General features: G+C 34.4%; 1 protein-coding gene across 10 annotated transcripts in view; it reads left to right on the top strand.

Moving 5' to 3' along the window:
- The window catches only part of LOC143256625 (disks large homolog 1-like), a 230,050-nt gene that overhangs the window by 189,472 nt on the left and 23,839 nt on the right, over positions 1 to 16,739 (top strand). For all 10 annotated transcript variants that reach the window (XM_076514070.1, XM_076514077.1, XM_076514073.1 and 7 more), the window contains one exon: positions 2,906 to 3,008. In XM_076514070.1, coding sequence (XP_076370185.1) covers positions 2,906 to 3,008 — 103 coding nt within the window. The remainder of the gene's footprint in view (positions 1 to 2,905; positions 3,009 to 16,739) is intronic.

The raw sequence follows: 16,739 nt of genomic DNA, 5'->3' as shown, positions 1-16,739 counted from the left end.
GGAAAGCGTATGAATTCCACTGAAAGTACCGTAAAATATACGAATTAAAACATAAAGTAGGGCGTTCAGTAAGGGTTATCAGTATGTGCACTCTCAGTTAAGATGGATATGAATAATGGCATATTAAGTAAAATATGACAAGCCCTAAAATATGTACAATTCTTCCTTCGAACTTTGATATTTTTTCTTCACAAGTTTCTGTCTTAAATCATAGTTTATAAGTTGTATTTGTTTTACTTGTTTTATATCCGTTAATGATGTTGTAACAGATGGATAACAGTAGAAATTTTACTTAGAAGTTAACACATTTTTGCCCAGTAACTAGTCACATGGATCCAAGAAATGATAAACATTACACACAGCAAATTAAGTTTGTATCGAACTGTATAACTTACTGAGTTTTACTGATAAATATTAGATTTTTTCTACGTTTTAAAAAAATCACTGACAAAACTTTCGAAAGACTGTACTGATGTTTTTAGTGTAAGGGTGTTAGTAAAACGTATAAACAGATGGTGAAGAGTGATTCAGTGGCTCGTGTATGTTCATGTGTCAGATGATTATGTGTTTGATGTCATCAACTATTTTGTAACTGTACAAACACGAAATGCTTCATCCTTCGTAACGTTTTTGTTTTGTTATGTATGTTTAGGGGTTTAGATTCTATTTTAAGTACAATTTCATCAGAATTGCGAGAGGGAATCGAGAATCATTTGTGGCTCTAGTGGGGTTCAGAGGTAGAGCCAGTGTACGTGGGTGTAGGATGCCGCATGGTTACGATTGTAACGTCTTGGAAATAATATATTTTTCAAACACTATTAGTTATTTATAGCAATTATTAAGTCTAAAAGTTGATATGTTGTGGTTTGTTTTTCTCAAGTGTAAAAAGTCTGTGTAGAACTATAGAAAATGTGAAATTATTCTATAGTTTTAGTAGTGTTTCGAAGTAAACGTTAATAAGTACTAGTAGAAACGCCGCCTGACGGGCGGCTATTTATGCTAATAAATACTAATTCTGGTATTAATACTTCGTTGAAAAACTGAACATTAAAACTATTTTTTCTGGAAAGCATTGTAGAGAAAAGTGTTCGGATTGTGATCGTTAGTCAAAAACAACTCATTACATCAACGTGATTCAATGTACAGAGCTGTGTGTTCGTTAGTCAAACACAACTCAAAGTGATTCAATGTACAGAGCTGTGTGTTCGTTAGTCAAACACAATTCATTACATCAATGTGATTCAATGTACAGAGCTGTGTGTTAGCCAGTCACAACTCATTACATCAACGTGATTCAATGTACAGAGCTGTGTGTTCGTTAGTCAAACACAATTCATTACACCAAAGTGATTCAATGTACAGAGCTATGTGTTAGTCAAACACAACTCATTACATCAAAGTGATTCAATGTACAGAGCTATGTGTTAGTCAAACATAACTCATTACATCAAAGTGATTCAATGTACAGAGCTGTGTGTTAGCCAGTCATAACTCATTACATCAATGTGATTCAATGTACAGAGCTGTGTGTTAGCCAGTCATAACTCATTACATCAATGTGATTCAATGTACAGAGCTGTGTGTTAGCCAGTCACAACTCATTACATCAATGTGATTCAATGTACAGAACTAAAAAAATTATAATATTTTTTGTACATTAAAAATTGTACCATTTGTTAAAGAAATAATAATTTTTTAAGAACTTCAGTTTCTCAGTACTACATTTAAAATTATATCAATAAAGATATAACCTCACCCTCACGTACAGCCTAGTGAGAGTCTTGTTCTTGTTGTGAGAACCTTTATTTAAAATTGTTATATTTTAAAGAAATGGTTACTGCATATACTGCAGTTATTTTTCTAACTTGAATACCTAAAGTGTGAATTTTGTAGCGAATTTTTGTTTATAGTTCCATTCAATAGATGGCGAAGAAAGATTACCAACAAATAATGAGGGACCTTCACTTGAAGTTACAGGCCTACCGTCAGTGGTCAGAGCCATTATAGATTAAGTTGTGAATATACTTCTGTGTTACAGATGTATACAATAACTGCCCTTGAAAACGTAAAAACGTAATAGAATTTGTAAAGTTATCTACCAATTCCCCTTGTTTTTTGGCCATTGTTTCTCTACCGCATGTTCACTCCTTCATTTTCTAAACTTTCTCAACATTTTTATTGAAGTTCTATATCTGGGGGCTCATTTTTTTCTCTCTCTCCCCACTGGGCCCAGCATGGCCTGGTGGTTAAGGCACTTGACTCGTAATATGAGGGTTGCGGGTTCGAATCCCCTTCACACCAAACATGCTTGCCCTTTCAGTCGTGGGGACGTTACAATTTTACGGTCAATCCTACTATTCGTTGATACAAGAGTAGCCCAAGACTTGACGGTAGGTGGTGATAACTAGCTACCTTTCCTCTAGCCTTAGGGACGGCTAGCGCAGATAGCCCTCGTGTAGCTTTGAGGGGATATCCATAAACAAACAAACAAGCGTAGCGTATTGGGCCGATTTGGACGTACACTTAAGTACCACGTTCGTGTAAATAGGTGGCCGTGCCTTCTGAGAAGTAATCCTCACATTTTCGCAACGACAACTTCAAATTAAAAGAGTGGTGATTATACACGCGTTACAGTGACCGTGTAGGTTGTGTAGGTAGTTGAAGAATGTGAAACACGTGTTTTTGGTGCTTGTAAGAGAAGGTGAAACACAACAGGTTTCGTGAGAAAAAAAAAAAGGTTCACGTGGAATCCAGATGAAATAAAGAACGAAGTGTTCTTAAAAAGATTGGAGCGTGAATTATATTAAAACAAAACCACATGAAAGAAATGTATATTTACAACCACTCGATTTTCTTTTGTTTTCTAATTGTTTAAAATCAGTTGAGTGTTATTTTTCTACGAAAGGTAAACGGGGTGGACTTGAGGCACGCGACGCACGAAGAAGCAGCGGCAGAACTAAAGGGAGCTGGAAATGTCGTTACTATGGTAATACAATACAAACCACAAGGTAGGTTTATGAGTTAATGCTGTAGTGTTAAAACGTGTAACTGTAAACAAACTAATCTAAGTAAGAACCTTAAAAAACAACAACCCAAATATTACTTAATGTATAAAAGTTCAATTAATATACAGATGACGCAGCTGCTAGATTTGAGGCTTTCTCCATTTATGTGTAGACCAATCGTCTAATTACCTAGCTTCATTCGCCCTTCTGGGATCAAACCTGTCCATTATCTTTATCTTTTCTATCTTTCTATCATAGTAACATTTATAATTGATTAACACTACTACGAAAAGTGGGGCCTAATAGGCCCCAGAGCAACTTGAAAGGTTATTAATATTAGGCTAATAATTTTGTATTTAACTGAAATTGCCATTTAAATCCATTAATGAATGGATTAACGAGATTCCCACTGTCCCTATCTACTATCTAGCGAAACCACAGCCAGGGGAACGGGCTTAGAGAAATCAGGACTAGAAACGTCTTTTCGTAGGAGTGTTAATATTTTGAGTCTGCTATATTAAAAGCTTTCCTGTTCCCCCCCCCCCCAAAGGCACAGAGGCATGTCTTTGGACTTATACCGCTAGAAATAGTGTTTCAATACCCGTGGTGAGCAGAGCACAGATAGCCCATTGTGTAGTTTTGTGCTTAACTACAAACAAACGCTTTCTCGACCTAACATGTATGGTTTCTGATTTACACGAAAATTTAAGTGTGACGTCAGACCATAAAGACTTTTTAAAGAAAATTTGTGACACTCACCCCAGAGTCACTACTTTTTCAAGTAAGTCATTTGAAGATAAAAATTCACTGGAAACTTGAGTTATTTTTAAATTTGTTACATTTTCCTATGTTTTCACAACGTACACTTTGTAAAAATGAAATGATAGTCAGTCCTGTTAAGCGCTCATGAATGTTTTTTTTAGGTAAACGTCAAGTACTAACTATGTCGTTGTTAAACGTTTTAAACATGGTTACTTTCAGTAGTTTCTCAGTTTGTGGAGCATTATTAATTCTGCTTTAATGAACTGGACAGATAAATGTTGATGAGAAATGTATCTGAATAATCGAGAACAGAAACCTGTTATTTGTTTATAGTTTCAAGACAAATCATCGAAGTTACTATAGATTAGTATTGGTAAGAAGTCTCTGTGATTAGAATGGTGTGAACTGTGATAATGCAAGTTTACATTATCATACGGAAAAGGCGAAAACGAAACAGCAACGACATTTCGGTACCATATGTAGCGAACAAAGCAGGCCCGGCACGGCCAGGTGGTTATGGTACTCGACTAATAATCTGAGGGTCACGGGTTCGAATTCCCGTTACACCAAAGATACTTGCTCTTTCAGAAGTGGGGGCGTTATAATTCGACAGTCAATCCCATTATTCGTTGGTAAAAGATTTGGCGGCAGGTGGTGATGACTAGCTGCCTTCCGTCTAGTCGTCTTACACTGCTAAACTAGGGATGGATAGCGCTGATAGCCCTTGTGTAGCTCTTTGCAAAATTCTAAAGCAAACGGACATGTGTGATGTAAGGCTTGATTAATGGTTTTAGCAAGAAACTTTAACGTGTTAAATAAACAAAAGTGAAATCTTATTTTTCTTACCCATTTAATCTTATTTACTTCTATTTCTAACTGATAAACGAATCATTAAATATAAACAGAAAGAATATAATTGATTATTTCCTTTTAGCTATCACTGAAATATCTATTTCTCATTGGTCATCAAAGCAACAGAGTTAAATACAAAGAAAATAAAACTGCAATCTTATATTAAACATATGTATGTTCTTTTGATATCAGCTTACTTCTCAAATACATTTTAGGCAATTATCTGGTTTAAACGAACAGTGAACCGATGCTTTATTTATTACAGTTTTAAACAGATGAATAATCATTGCTTGTTCATTTAAACTAAATTAGCCTGTTAGAGACTGCATCAAATCATGAATTTATATTAGGTAAAATCGATTAAACCGCTTTAAGGTGTTTCTCTAATAGTTTGAGTGTTTACCTTGTAAACAAAAATTGGGACATTGGATGACTGGATAGAAGAAAAAAAAATCTATTATACAAGAACCTTTGGTCACTTTGTTGGATTAAGCCTAAAGGAACTTTTGCTACCACATAACTGTATCTATATAAAACAGATACATTTTAGTTTTTGAACATTTAATGCATTTATACTTCACTAACTTTTGATGTGTGTGTTCTAGTAGTAATTTTGTTGTAACGTTTACACTTGGTATACTGAAAACTATTACAGACTTGTCCTTGGTTGGGAAAGTTGTTTCTGTTTAATCCTCATTACATCAAACATTCTTGCTCTTTCAGCCATGAGGGCATTACAATGTGATGGTCAATTCCACTATCCATTGGTAAAAGAGTAGCCCAAGAGTTAGCGGTGGATAATGATGACTAACTGCCTTCCCTCTAGTTGTACACTGCTAGCGCAGATAACCCTTGTGTAGCTTTGCACGACGAAATTCAAAACAAACAAACTGATTCTTGTTCTATGCCCCCAACCATTCGAGTTTAACACCTGTTAACTTCTTTTATCTTGCCTTTTTTTTCCATTAATTTTCTATATGGACTTATTATTCTCAAAATGTTGAATGTTTGAAATCACCAAACTTTTTTATTTTTTTATTTAAACCTTTCAAATAATTTTTCAAGTTTCGACTTGCAGCAATTGTAAGAAGAGTTGCAGAATCTATAAATATTCATTTGTATAGTGAAACTAATGGTAACTAATATAAACCTAAAAAAGGACATATAAATACACATCAGGATGTTGCCCTAAAATTTAATATATTTACTATATTTATACTGTTTACAGCATTGTTACTGTGATAATCTTAAAATTGAACACTTCAGACATTGAATTGATAAGAATTTTATGGTGTATTAGGTTAATTTAAAACTCTCGGGTTTTTGGCCCATTTTCAGCCGTGAGGATGTTGTAATGTAATGGTCAAACCCACTATTTATTGGTAAAAGATAGCCCAAGATTTGGCATTAGGTGATGTTGACTAACTGTCTTCCCTTTAGTCTTTCAATGCTAAGTTAGGAACAACTAGCACAGATAGCCCTCGTGCAGCTTTCCACAAAATTCAAAACAAACCCATCTTGACAAGATGTAAACGTATAACTTCTGTATGTATATTGTTTTCACTAGTCTGTGCATGAGCAAACAAAAAAATACAACTTTACATATGGTATCATTTATGGTATGTTGTAATTATAAAGATTAAATGGTGTGTTGATTGGAATATATCACAAATTCTCTCTCTCTCTCTTTTTTCTTGATTGCATTGGAGTTCATCAAGGTCGTCAAAAAATTGCCCGTTTCCCTTCTTTTCTGCTACCATACTGTTTCAGAGCAAAAGTTTCTTGTAACCTCCATGAAATCATCCAGATATCTTCTGGTGTGTCACCAGAAGATATCTGTTTCATGGTAATATTTTTTTTTTTGCAGAATATTCATTGCTGAACATTTACTAGTCATATACAAAGAGTGAGTGCTGTTAAGACATGTAACACTTCTTCTCTACACCGATAGGAATTTCGTGATTGGAATAAATAGCTGTTGGTTTGTCGATTTCACTTCGTGACCTGCATGAATGGAAGTGTGAGTGGTACTATATCCATGTGCATAGTGATAGAATAATGATACGATTACGTATGTGTATTATTGCATCAGACATCGTTGTTATGTGGTATCATTTGTGTACCTGCTTCTACATGGAATACACATGTGCAAGATCTGTGAAAGGCTGACCTTTTTATGTTTGTAATGGTTTCACCATTCCTTTATCTTTCTACCAAGTTGACACGCTTGTTGTCAGGCCTATTTTATTGCATGTGCAACTTTACATATGAACATAAATACCATTACGACTGATTTGTTTGGCTTCAGTGTTAAAGAACTATGATAATGACCTTACAGCTAGCATTAGACACACCCTTCACCAAAAATGTGAAGATGTATTAATTGTCAACTTTTGCAGACTTCTGACCTTCTGTTATGTGCATTGAGTAATATCAGATGCTGATAGGTCAGAGTGCAAATTACCAATGGATACCAGTTTTTTTACAAGACCGCATTTTGCTGCCTTTTGAAGACTTGCATCACAATTAAACAATGATGGATGCACTCCATTTAACCAGTGATTAAACACTTTTAGCAGCTTCACATCTATTGATTTGGATTCTTCAAGGAGATTGGAACAGAGGACTTTGAAATATATCTAAATTGTAGTGATTTATGTCTGCAAATATTAATATCTTTTCTGATATCAGACTTCCATAATCCTTCTGATCAAGATTTCTCAGACAGCCTTGTTCCAGTAGTTTCATTGGACTTTTTTTTTCTTTTCTATGCTATCAACCAAAGTCTTTTTTTGCATTTTCTGTGTGCAAATGTTAATTAGATTATTTGAAATGCTTTTAAGATCAGTTAGGCTCTGCCATTGCTCAACGACACTTTTATGTGTTTTTAAAGAAACATATAAACAATGTGGTATTTATTCTGCCCAATGATTTTTTAGCTTTAAAAGCATTGGTAAGATCAGTCATCTTTTCTAGCATTATGGGTGATAAACCAGAGGGAAGCAACTGGTCAACACTACTTACTGCCAATCCTTGGACTACTCAAAATCAGTTAATTGAATTGACCACCACATTAAAACACCTCCACAGTTTGCCATCAACGTTGCCGAAACATGTCGTGTCAGTTTGAACCAATAAGATAACCTTTGGTCCCTGAATCATACCCACAGAATAAAACTGTACACAGTATTCCAAGGCAGGTCTAACTAATGATTTCTATCGAATAATAATAATAACTTTATTGATTTGTAATTAGTATGCCTGTAGAAACGCTAAAATTCTACGAGTTTTACAACTGACAACTGCTTTGATGTCTTTGAATTACTATCTTCCGCTATGCCAAATTTGTTTTGAGCCATTATACTAAGTGGGTGTTTCCTTCAGTAATAAACGTGTGATTTATATTATGATAAATGCAAAATCTTATGCTAACTGGAGTGAAGATCGTGTGTAACATATTTGTCCAATTTACCAGTTGAATCAATATTACTAGATGCATGCAAGCGTGTTATGCCTTCGGTAAGCTGTATTAATTATGCTTCTATTCCAGTTTTGTTATTGTACCAGACATGATGCTCCATTGTTAGCACAACAGTAGTGACACTGGTTTGCAATTATGAGTTTTACAGATAAAGCACAAATGGTTTCTGTATTGAAAACTCAACCAGCTATCACAAACGCTAAAAGATAATCAGAACAAATAGAGTTTACCTTTCTATTTCTTTAGCTAAGACTTATAGTCCATTGTTTCTTGCATTTCATATTTGTTGTCATTCGTCACAAACTTTTTTTTTTCAATTTCATTATCCCTCAATAATCACTGTAATAGTAATGATACGAAACAATTAAGATAAACATCTCTATTTCTCACGATAGCACATTTTAAAAATCCTGGTAAACAACGGGAACCACGTGATACAAGTAATTTTCTATAGAATGAAGACTTGGTTTACAGGAATGTACTTAAACGAACAAACACTGGTATGGCCAGGTCTAAATTAGAATACTTTTAAGAGAAGTTTCGAACACACTGTTCTTGCAATGTTAGAATGAGATATGTCAGTAAAATGTAAAGAAGTAGTTTCAGTTGTAGGCCTGAAGCGTAGAATACTTTCATACATATATAGTGTTCTACATGTCGACAAATATACAAAGTAAAATCAAGAATTGAAGTAAAAAAAATTACTAATAGTTTACAATGAGACTAAAGGCAGTGTATACATGTATACATTCATATATACATGTGCATACACGAAAAAAAAAACCAAAGTAAACTGTCCCACAGCTGCAGATAAAAATAGATTAACCAAATATGGAACAATGATGTGTTGCAGCGTGAAAGCACGTTCGCAGTGATGTATATCAGTAAGTGTGTACTTGTTTAAAATCCGTAATTTTCACAAGTCTTAAGTTTTCACGCTATTATAGGTATCTGTTATTGTTCTGTGTTTGGATGTGGAATGTACATGCATCAAGGTTGTTAACTTGAACCGAAACGTAATTTTTATCCCATGCATGATATTAACATATCAGAATTTAAGTAAATATGGTATAACCTGTCTAAGCTGGAAAATGCATAGGGCGGAAATCTTTACAAGTCGGAAATATTAAAATTTTACAGTATTATTTTAAGATTTCTCTTATAAAAGACCCTCTATATGGCAGAACCTGCGTAACGCGGACGGAAAACTATCTTTCATCTACCTCATCTATCAACAAGTTGGATTAGAACATGAGTAAGGCGGAAAAAATGTATTTTCATTAAATATTAATTTCTTACTTAATTAATAATTTATATAAATATTAATAAATTCTCGGACATTTCGTTACAGTAGGTATTAGTTAAACATATTCTGTTCTTTCTTCTGCCGTCATTATTCCAGAGGTCGCTATTCGAAAAAAACGATTGATTGTACTTTTGGTCGCATTTGCTGATGGTAAACTAGAGAAACCATTGGTAATAGGTGAAAATGAAAATCCGCCCTGTTTCAAAAATTTAAGGGAGAATCAACATCCTGTGGTATGGAAAGCGAAAAATAAAGTGTGGATGACAAGTGCTGTATTCGAGGAATTTTTGAACAAATTAAACAAAAGAATGGAACAAGAAAATAGAAATATTCTACTTTTCCTAGATAATACAACTTGTCACCCAAAAGTTCAACTTTCAAATGTTCGTTTAGTCTTTCTACCTCCATGTACAACATCAGTTCTACAGCCACTAAATAATGGAATTATACAGTGTATAAAATAGAAATACAGAAAACTGATGCTTCATCATATTATTGCAAACATTGATGACTGTAAGAGAGCATCTGAAATGACCATTAAAACTGACATGTAAGATGCAATTGTATTTTTAAGTCATTCAATCAAATGCGTAAAAGATGAATGCGAAATAAAGTGCTTTCGAAACTGTGGATTTATCCTTGATAATGGTGGAGATTGTAGAGAAGTTGTTTGTTATGACAATTCTAGTGAAATCCAAACTTTGATTGAGAAGATTGATGCAGATGATTCTGTGAATGTAGAAAGTTTGTGAACGTTGACAAGAATGTTATAACAGAAACTGATGAAATTGATTTAAAATCTATAATAGAATCCCAAGATGGTAACAGTGTGAGAGATTCAGAAGATGAACAAATGGAAAAAGTAGTGAGGAAATAGAAATTCATATTTCATCGCAAGTGTTAAGTTATATTAACATTATCAAATTGTATGCAAACATGAAAGGGGAAAATAAACTTCATAAAAGGTCGTAGAATTGGTGTTCTCTTTTAACCGCATGAGAAAGCTCATTAAAAAAACAAAACAGTTGAAATTGGACACTTTTTTTCAAATAAATTTGATTATAATTTTGTGTATATTTTGAATGTTTATTTTTGTTCTTATTCTAATAAATATAGCATAATCAGTATAATAACTTCACAAACATTTTACCCCCCTTGAGTCAAGCAAGTATAACGTTCTGCTCAAAAATTACATATAATTAAGAAAATACACGTTCACTATGTTTAAGCCGGACATTTTATTCGGCCCCGTGCGATTCCGCCTAAGACAGGTGTTACTGTGTTATTTTCCAATCGTATCTGCGTAATCAGACGTCTGATTTAGAGTCGTTTATACAGATTTTATTCTATGGTGGTAATTCCTACGTGTATAAGCCCTAAGATTTTAGTGTTTATATAACAAACTAGTGAATTATTCGGTTATGGACCAAACAAAAATGTACATTTTTGGGTCAGGGTTGTCCGACTCTTTCTTGAAAGAAAGTGTTTTTTTTTTGTTTAATATCAGTAACTCTTATGCGTGACAACAAAGATAGCCATTTTTAGTTTCAGTCATAAGTCTAAAGGCAGTTACAATAAGTTATATGATGAAATAAACTTCAGATTATTTTTTCCATATAATCCATAAAGTAAGGGGCCCCATATTTTCCAGAAATACAGTTAAGAGAGCTTAACACTGCGCCGTACGAGATGAATGTAATGCTTACTCGTATTATAAGCTTTCCATTTATGGTTAGCTGCTAACTAATTTTATCTTTCTCTGTTTGTTTTTTTTTAAGGAGTGGGGTTTACTTTTTTTTTTTTTGAAGTTCAGTGTTGTTGATATGTATGTCTAACAGATAAAATATATCCATTAAAACTGAAACTCATCTCGAATTATCGAAAGCGTTTTTTTAGTGAGGTACGCTTATAGTTTGTTTCCAAACTCATTAGCATTTAAGTAATAATTTATCTAAATAATTTATCAAGTAAGGTATTAATTGACATGTCAATTTATAATGATAGTTACTAGAGGGCGCCACATGACAAGGGTGCAATTCTTGTGCTTGGAGCGAGGTAGCTCAGGCGTGTCACATCGATCTGTGTGTGTCATGTGCATAAATGATATATGTGGGGGTATGATTGATCGTGGATTTTCCAGCGGTTGATGTCACGCTGTTAGACATCGCTGTGAATGTTTTAGGACTACTTGATTGTCTACTTGTTCTTTACTGTAGAAGAAAGGTAAGAATTACCCGTAGAAAGACACTTCGAGTGTTTTTACAAGTAGAACGCGAAACTGTATGTTGTTGAATATGCGTGTTATACAAATCCATGCGAAGGTTTATGGTTAGAAATTCACGTGAAACGTGTAAAATTCTAGTTATTTTATACACACCAGTCACTGAAATCTAATTTCCAAGTAATATTAGGTCTTTTGAGTTGTAAAACTAGTTATCTTCCGAGCAAATCATAATGAAAATAAAACATATCCAACTGTGTTATTCCTCCAAATTTATTTGCTTATTTAAAGAACTAGTGATTATGTGTAAAGCTCTGTGTTAGTGTGGCATTGTTGGTGTTTTTTTTTTTTTTTTGTCGTGCTGAGTGGTGTTTTTAAGCCCAAAATATTAACTACACTGCATTCATTAAATCTTTTACACGTATATCTACTCAAACACGGATATTAATTTGCAGAAGGGACTGACAAATAACGTTCACGTGCGAGTAAGTCTGCCGCTGAAGTAGCGGAAAACTAAGGGTATATTGATTTCTCGACCTATGGGAAATGGTATTAAAACGACCACAACTTCAGTGTTATGGTAAGACCAGGGTAAAATATCACTCGTACATTCAGTTTTAACAACTCGTAAATATTTGAGAGTAAACAAGTCCATCATTATCCATTACAAGTATTTCATATAAATAAAATGTACGCGTAGTTTTGTTAGTGTTAATACTGTTAGTGGAAAACGTGGGTTAAAGAATACCAAATGCCACGTGCAGCATTTCTCCAAGAAATAGTATTCCTTTTTGTCTCTATTACTTCTTTTTTTTTAAGGGTTGTTGTCGCTGAATGTTTCGAATGTGAGTGTTATTGTGAGAGAGGGAAAGCTTATGCAATAAACTAAAGTACTCATGTAACGTGCGGGTGTTCTCACCACGTGCGTTCTGTCTGTCTACCCCGGCCAACAGGTGGCTGATGTTGATGGAAAACACTTGCTGTCACGAACACAAACTTTTGTTTGTATTTTTTTATCCCTTGATCACTTGCCTAGTACACTTACTACAGCGTGTTTGCTTCCTTTTAAGAGAATAGCGCTTTGAAGTGCACTTTAACGTAATTTACAATAAGAACAGATTTTAAGGAATATCTACAGTAGTATAATAATAGCCATATCGCTTTCGTCGGAAAGATAAAATGGTAGAAATATACGTATGTATATATACATGGTGGCCCGTATGTCCGTACCCATCCATATATGTTACGTATCCAGTGTATCTGTGTGCTGTCCCTCATTTTCGCTGCATAATATTATGCGACGCCATGTTCTGTGAGACAGTTTAGTGTAAATGGGCTTACATCGGCCATATTTCTCTGAAAAAAAGAAACAAATTTATAATACATGCGTAATTTAATATAACATAATAACATATGGATGGGTAGGGACTTAAGTTGTGGCGTTAAGATATCGTAGAAATATACATATGTATATATAGATGTACAGTCGTGGCGTTAAGATATCCCGAAATTTGTAAATTGAATTGATTAAAAATTAAAATATCATAGGAAGTTTTTATTTCTTTATAAACAGTAACTGATGTATTGAGTATAATACTTCGTATTTAATGCAAAGTAATGAAGTGTCAAACCCAGGTTTTATAGGGTTCTCCTTCCAAACTCTGTTTTACTTTCATGACAAAGAAACATTCTTCGATGGCTCAGTGGTAAACTCGAGGGCTTATATCGCTAAAACATTTATAGCAATGTATGCATCCTTGTTTCGAAACTACCATTCGAAAAATATTTTGATGTTTGATATCGGAGTACGTTCAGTCGATCGATACAGTTATAAATATTGATACTGTTTCAATATCAGCGGGTGCTCATAGATAATATTTTTAATTAATTCAAAATATGTTTGATTTATGTATTAAAAATACAAACAATTAAAGCTAAAGGATATAAAAATTTTGAATTTCAACATCACCACTTCCCCTGCCGGAGAAAATACGTGTCTACGTTTGTGTGGATTCTTTTATGAGGAATAAACAATTGTGAAATTTAACTTTTTTTGGCTAAAACGTTGAGTGTCATCATTGTTTATTTTATTGATAACAAATCAAGGTATAAAAATGACTTACATTTTAAATTAACAGTAACTATAAAAACTTAATTGAAAATATTATATTTTGTGATATTCAACAAGACGTTCGTACCAACGAGTGTCCCAAAAGTTTGTTGTTCCACAGTAGTATATCGGTTATTTTTAATTTTCACCTGCTTTAAATTAACGTACTGAGGTTTATACAAATAAATATGAACACTAAGTAAGAATGGTACACAGATTGAGAAAAAATCACAAGGTTTGTTGGTGTAAACTGTTTACGTACCTAGAAGACTTAAATGTAGAGAAGCGACGTAAAATGGACCTGCGATAGTCAGAGCTTAGAAAATATATCACTCATAACCGACCCGAAACTGATTTATAGTAAAATCGTGTTAAATAGCATTTTGGCTATACACATAACATTGTTGTTTGTCACTGGCGACAAGTTCGCTCAGTATTTAATGTCATCGTGTCTACAGAATTGGAACACGCGACTTTTTATCTGTAACGGTAAACAATTCGAAGATAAAAATGTAATGAAATATAACAATCTGTGTAAATAATATTCTTGCGATTGTCTGTCTATCTGTCCGTCCGGAATTTTTCTCGCAAATTTCACGAGTAACCGCTACAAATCTCATGTCCGAAGATTCCTAAGGCCCGGCATGGCCTAGCGCGTAAGGCGTGCGACTCGTAATTCGAGGGTCGCGGGTTCGCGCCCGCGTCGCGCTAAACATGCTCGCCCTCCCAGCCGTGGGGGTGTATAATGTGACGGTCAATCCCACTATTCGTTGGTAAAAGAGTAGCCCAAGAGTTGGCGGTGGGTGGTGATGACTAGCTGCCTTCCCTCTAGTCTTACACTGCTAAATTAGGGACGGCTAGCACAGATAGCCCTCGAGTAGCTTTGTGCGAAATTCCCAAACCAACTAAACTAATCTGAAGAATCCGAATTGCATATTGACTTGAAAAAATAGTGATGAATAATTTACTGTGCATTTCGTTCTTCTTGGAGGGGGTGGTGAATAAATTAGGAAAGAGGGGATTTCTATAGAGAAATTTTCATAATAGATGTAATTCGGTATGTTATAAAACTTGTATACTATTAGGATATGGATTATTAGCTACGTTTTAATGCTTTACTTATTTGTATATCACCACAAGAAATTAGTTTGTGAACCTGACGATGACCGAAGAAGGTCGAAACGTTGTTCGCTCTTCTATGTAAAATATTTTCTCAACCCAAACGAGCCGTTTTTGCATATATAGTTGAACTAAAGTTTTAATACAAGTCACTAAAACTTCGTAAAATGCGAAAAAAAAAAATATGCCCGTAATAGTAGGATTATATATAGTTACGTTTAACCTCGTATTTTTCAATAGACTAGGATTTATCCATCTGACACATAAGGCCGTGCGTGAAAATTATAGAATAAGGAAAATATTTTGCGGGTAGAGGCTAGTAATAGTGATTATAATATTGAACATTTGGTCCTTAAGAGGGCCGATACAGCTTGCCAATAGATATTTTTGTAGTCACAATTTTTATCTTGTGTAGAGGACCGGACTGTAGACGATTTATTACTGAGAAACATACTGGAATGGATCTTTCTCTATTAATATGCATTTTCAAGTAGATATTTTTAGTGCGTAAGTTTTCTAAACGTGAGTTCATGGGTCAGTTATTCAAAGTCGTGGGGCTGGAAGAAGCCAACAACTGGACCATACTGTGTTGTTGTTTTCTCTCAAAGATACATAAAAGCTACGCAGATAGCGGCCCCTAATTTTTAATGAAAATAGAGGGAAGGCAGTACCTGTGAACTCTTGGAGAAAACTGATGCGATTTTAGTCAGTATATAAAACACGTTGTGATCGTAACATCTAGAGTTGTAAACGTTTTCTACTATTGCGAATATCGAACTTGTGTTGACCTCATTGATAAGGATGATGGGTAAACAGACGTGTTCAGAGATTGTAATTGGTGAACTTTGTACATGACATTCGAGAACCGAAGTGACCTCTAGGCACTAAACAACATAGAGAAAAAAACAAACTAAAAATTGAAAAATCCCCAAATATTTGAATACCAAATTTTGTGGCCCGGCATGGCCAAACGTATTAAGGCATGCTCGCCCTTTCAGCCGTGGGGTTGTTATAATGTGACAGTCAATCCCACTATTCGTTGGTAAAAGAGTAAACCAAGAGTTGGCGGTGGGTGGTGATGACTAGCTGCCTTCCCTTTAGTCTTACACTACTAAAGTAGGGACGGCTAGCACAGATAGCCCTCAAGCAGCTTTGTGCAAAATTAAAAAAACAAAACAAAAACCAAATTTTGCTTCGAAAGTTCGGTAAAAATATTCTCAGTAAGATTAGGGTTCCATCTCTAATTTTTGTGAAAGTTTAATCATAGTAAACATATAATATTTTTAAAGAACATGCATTGAAATATTGTAAAGTATTTTGAGTTTTTACAAAACGAAGGCCGTTTTCAGTATTTGAGGCTCTGCTTGAGAAGTTAATGTATCAACTTTTTAATTTATTGGTGCCTGTTCTATTTCAGTCTTCTCTATTGAAAGCATTTTTCTTTTGAAATAAATCTAACTTATGTTCTCAATTCCTGGTGTAAGGATTTTGTGATGATCAAAAGGATACAAACTCGTGTGATGATTAAAATCTTGAGATGACATATATCACTGGGAGGTTTAGTTGTACACACAAATACCCCAGAACTCACGTGGGGTTTCAAATCTTGAGATGACATACTACTGGGAGGTTTAGTTGTACGTCAATACACTAGAACACACGTGTGGTTTACGATGTTGAGATGACATAGCACTGTGAGGTTTGTTTTACACACAAATAGTCCAGAGCTCACATGTGATGATTAACACCTGGAGATGACATATCACTGTTGAACACACAGATACCCTGAACTCACATTTGATGATAAAATCTTAAAATGATATATCACTGTAAGGTTTACTTGTACACACAAATACTCTGGAACTCGCGCGTGATGATGAAAA

Source organism: Tachypleus tridentatus, chromosome 7 (genome assembly GCF_004210375.1).
Source record: "Tachypleus tridentatus isolate NWPU-2018 chromosome 7, ASM421037v1, whole genome shotgun sequence".
Classification (NCBI taxonomy): domain Eukaryota; kingdom Metazoa; phylum Arthropoda; class Merostomata; order Xiphosura; family Limulidae; genus Tachypleus; species Tachypleus tridentatus.
The sequence above is the reverse complement of the archived record's forward strand: the minus strand, read 5'-3'. Positions and strand labels throughout refer to the sequence as shown.